Genomic DNA, 4,983 nt, shown 5'->3' on the forward strand with positions numbered 1-4,983 from the left:
ACACACACACACACACACACACACACACAGACACACACACACACACACACACAGACACACACACACTGAAAAAGCCTCTGAGGAAAATGAAAAAAACAAAGGAAATAAGGGAAGGTGAAAAGCAGAATTGACAAAACAAACCAGGACAGGGCAGAGAAGCCGGCGGGACGCCACTGTATAGGACTGAGGTCACTGACCACTAGGCTTGGATTTTACTGCAGGATAGAACACTTCTCTAATGATTTATGAAACAAGTGAACAAGTGGAAGAGGATACTGTTCTGTCAAATGATTAAAAATTGTTGCTCAAAGCCGGGCGCGGTGGCTTAAGCCTGTAATCCCAGCACTTTGGGAGGCCGAGGCAGGCGGATCACGAGGTCAGGAGATCGAGACCATCCTGGCTAACATGGTGAAACCCCGTCTCTACTAAAATACAAAAAATTAGCCAGGCGAGGTGGCGGGCGCCTGTAGTCCCAGCTACTCGGGAGGCTGAGGCAGGAGAATGGCGTGAACCCGGGAGGCGGAGCTTGCAGTGAGCTGAGATCCGGCCACTGCACTCCAGCCTGGGTGACAGAGCGAGACTCCTGTCTCATAAAAAAAAAAAAAAAAATTGTTGCTCAGTACACTTCTGATATGAATTTTGATACAACACACACACACACACACACACACACACATACACACACACACACACAGGCAAGTAAACAGCAGCAGCTTCAGAAGCCTCCCAGCAGGTGATGTAAACAGAGCAGGTGGGAGGGTAGTGGGTCTGTGTCCCTGGTCATCGCCATGCTCTGGGGCACCTTCAGTGTGGGCGAATGTGGGTACAACCTGGGTGATCTCCTGGGAGTGTACCCCTTCTATGATCTCCTTACACCCCCCATTCCAAAGGGCAGGTATGTGTCCTGGGTGCCACTTTCCACACCTCCACACCCATGGCAAGTGTCAGGCCTGCATGCTGTGGGAGGTCTCAGGATACAGAGCCCAAAACACACTAAGCACCGAGTGCCTTTGCAAGTGTGGTAGGCTGGTGTACAGCCCTGCAAAGGTGTCCATATCCTCATTCCTAGAACCTGTTAGTGATCAACCAGGATTATCTGGGTGGGCCCAGTGTAATCACAGGGTGCATGTATGAGAGAGCTGGACAGTAAGAACAGAAGCACAGGTCAGCGAGGAAGGAGGCGCTTCATTGTTGAGTGTGATGATGGAGGAAGAAGCCATGAGCCAAGGAATGCAGGAGGCCTCCAGGAGCTGGAAAAGGCAAGGACACAGATTCTCCCCTAGAGCTTCCAGAGGAGCCAGCCCTGTTGTATTTAACTCAGTGAAAGTGCTTTTGGATTTCTGACTTCCAGAAATGTAAGATAATAAATATGTGTTTAAGCCAGTAAGTTTGTGGTAATTGGTTACTGCAGCAATCAGAAACTAACACAGGAGGCAACTCGAATTACAGAGATAAACAGAGTCTGACAGTCTAAAGGTGCAGAGGATATTTGCCATGAGAGCCATAGCTATTTGCACTTCACTCACAGGTGCCTTTTGTCCCATTACCTGTGACCAGTCGTACATGATTTCTGCTGTGATGCCTGCTGTCCAGAGCTTCTGGGTTAGGTTGATGGCCCTGGACATAGACATCTGGCCAACACTTACAACCAGGAGGTCACAAGAGCTTATTGTAACCTGGATCAGAAACAACGGTTACAGTTAGAGGAGCAAGACTGCAGGCATGGAAGTGAAACCAGCATCAGGAGAGGAGCCAGCATTCTTGGGAAGATGGGCATTCCTGAAATCCCATATAGAAACGCAGTGTGCCGAAGGCCTGGCTTCAAAACAACATTGTTAAAAAAAAAAAAAAAAGACACAGTCAAAAAACTTTTCCTTTTTTTTTCTGAGACAGAGTCTCACTCTGTCGCCCAGGCTGGTATACAGTGGCACGATCTCAGCTCACTGTAACCTCTGCCTCCTGGGTTTAAGCAAGTCTCCTGCCTCAGCCTCCAGAGTGGCTGGGATTACAGACGTGCACCACCACGCCTGCACGCCTGGCTAAAATTTTTTTTTTTTTATGTTTTTAGTAGGGATGATGTTCCGCCTTGTTGGCCAGGCTGGTCTCAAACTTCTGGCCTCAAGTGATCCACCTGCCTTGGCCTTATTGGGATACAACTGGGATTACAGGCATGAGCTACCATGTTCAGCCATAGTAAAAAAAAAAAAGTTACATTAGTCTTTCAAGACAGAAATTATTTCAACTATCCTGAGCCATTTAGGAAAATACTATTTTCTCTGGGAAAACTAATCTTGCCTGAAATATAAGGGGAAAAAAAGCTATTTCTAGCTTTGCAGACCACAGCAGGATTTTTTTTTTTTTTTTTGACAGGGTCTGGCTCTGTTGCCAAAGCTGGAGTGCAAGTGGCATGATTTCAGCTCACTACAACCTCCCCGTCCTGGGTTCAAGCGATTGTCCCATCTCAGCCTCCTGAGTAGCTGGAACTGCAGGTGCATAGCTAATTAACCACATCTGGCTAATTTTGTATTTTTTGGTAGAGATGGGGTTTCGCTATGTTGCCCAGGCTAGTCTTGAACTCCTGGGCTCAAGCGATCTGCCTGCGTCGCCCTTCCAAAGTGCTGGGATTATAGGCGTGAGCCACCATGCCTGGCCTGAATAAGAAATTTTGATAAGAGCCTGTTAATAACTATAATATCTCACATTTATATGGTACATTACAGATAAGGAAAGTGAGGCTAGGGAAGGATGAATTAATGTCTAAGGCAGAAGTCTTCAACCTTTTTGGCACCAGGGACTGGTTTCATGGAAGAAAATTTTTCCATGGATGGTGCGGGGGTGGGAAGGAGATGCTTTTGGAATGAAACTATTCCACCTAGGATCATCAGGCATTAGTTAGATTCTCATAAGGAGCGTGCAGTCTAGATCCCTTGCGTGCACAGTTCACAACAAGGTTCATGCTCCTATAGAATCTAATGCCACCACTGATCTGACAGGAGGTGGAGCTCAGGTGATAATGTTTACTAGCCCGCTGTTCACCTCCTGCTGTGCAGCCCAGTTCCTAACAGGTTCCTAACCCAGATGGGTACTGGTCTGCCGCCCAGGGGTTGGGGACCCCTGGTCTAAGGTCACCCAGCTAGAGAACAGATGATAAGGACTGAAATGCAAAGATTGACATCAAGTCTTAGGCTTGTCTACCATATTAAAGGTAAGTTTCAAAACCCTGGGTCTATAGCTTTCACATCTGAAGCCCCATGTAAATGACTGCAAAAGCCAAATCACACTTTTAGAAATGAAAGACACCTCGAAGTATGCTGGGAAGCCAAGCCAGACTTACAGGTTCCTCCATGTTGAGGACAGCAGCAGATATCTTGTCTATAGCTATGCTGACCCCAATGGCAGTGGGAACTGGCCCCAGAGCTTGTGGCCCTCTAAACTGGGGAATCTGTGGAGAGACATAAACAGTTACAGTTATGAAATAGCAAAGAAAATGTGATTATGGGGAAAACAATGACTAAAGAGTGAGCGCTCTGTCAGCAGCTCATCATCAAAGAGTTCAACAAAAAGAAATGTATGTGTGTAGTAAAAGAGAGAAGCAAGCACACATGCAAATTTAGAAAAATATTAACAAATGTTACATCTAACTCTGAACTGTTCAATATGGCAGCCACTAGTCACAAGTGACCACTGAGCATTTGAAATACGGCTAATCCAAATTGACACATGCTGTACATGTAAAACACATACTGGCTGCAAAGACTTTGAAAAAAATGTAAAATCCTTGTTAATAATTTTTAGAAGTTTGAGTACATGTTGAAATAATATTTTGGATATACTAGGTTAAATAAAATATATTATAAAATTGGTACCACTTGTCTCTTTTTACTTACTGTTACTAAATAATTTAAAATTACAGGTCAGGTGTGGTGGCTCACACCCATAATCCCAGGGCTTTGAAAGGCCAAGACAGGAGGATTGCTTGCAGCCAGGAGTGTGAGATCAGCCTGGACAAAAATGTTCCATAACCTCAAGGACATTCATGTCACTGGGGTCATAGAAGGAGAGAAAAAAGAGGGTGAGACTGAAAAAAATATTCAAAGAAATAACACCTGAAGAAATCCCCCAAATTCACAAAAGACATATACCTATAGATTTAAGAAGCTAAGCAAACCCTTGACAGGATAAATCCAAAGAAACTCATGCCCAGACACATCATAATTTAACTTGAAACTAAAGACAAAGAAAAGAATCTTTAAAGCATCAAGTCAGAAATACCTTTCCTATAGGGGAAAAGTAATTCAAATAACAGCAAATTTCTCATCACAAACCAGAAATTTGGGGTAAATACAATAGACTTTCTTCTCTCCTTGAGTTTTCTAATTATATTTAGCAGTAAAGTAAAAAATTTAACACTGTTTGATGTGGATCTCAATGTATTAGAAGAAATATTTAAGACAGTTATATTATAAATGGGGCATGAGGTAAAGAGACATACAGGGAGGTAAAGTTTCTACATTTCATTTCAATTGATAAGATGTTGATACCCATAAATCTTTGTGGTGATGGAATAGTTCTGTACCTTGATTATGGTGGTTGTTATGGGAATGTACACATGACAAAATGGAAAAGAATGATGCACATACATTGTACAAATGTCAATTTTCTGGTTTTGATATTTTACTATGCTTATGCAAGGGCTAGTGCGGTGGCTCACGCCTGTAATCCCAGCACTCTGAGAGGCTTAGGCGGGTGGATTGCTTGAGCTCAGGAGTTTGAGACCAGCCTGGGCAACACGACAAAACCCTGTCTCTACTGAAAATACAAAAAATTAGCTGGGTGTGGTGGTGCATGCCTGTAGTCTCAGCTACTTGGGAGGCTAAGGTGAGAGAATCGTTTGAGCCCAGGGAGGTTGAGGCTGCAGTGAGCCAAGATTATGCCACTGCACTCCAGCCAGGGTGACAGAGCAAGACCCTGTCTCCAAAAAAA

General features: G+C 44.3%; 1 protein-coding gene across 1 annotated transcript in view; it reads right to left on the minus strand.

Annotated features, from left to right (window-relative positions):
• Positions 1–4,983, minus strand: part of EIF2AK4 (eukaryotic translation initiation factor 2 alpha kinase 4) — a 109,946-nt gene that overhangs the window by 14,180 nt on the left and 90,783 nt on the right. The window contains exons 29-30 of the mRNA XM_017867694.1: positions 3,335–3,442; positions 1,548–1,676 (exon numbers count right to left, since the gene is read on the minus strand). Of these exons, the coding sequence (XP_017723183.1) occupies positions 1,548–1,676; positions 3,335–3,442 (237 nt within the window). The remainder of the gene's footprint in view (positions 1–1,547; positions 1,677–3,334; positions 3,443–4,983) is intronic.

This window comes from Rhinopithecus bieti, unplaced genomic scaffold, assembly GCF_001698545.2.
Source record: "Rhinopithecus bieti isolate Rb0 unplaced genomic scaffold, ASM169854v2 scaffold_115, whole genome shotgun sequence".
Classification (NCBI taxonomy): Eukaryota; Metazoa; Chordata; class Mammalia; order Primates; family Cercopithecidae; genus Rhinopithecus; species Rhinopithecus bieti.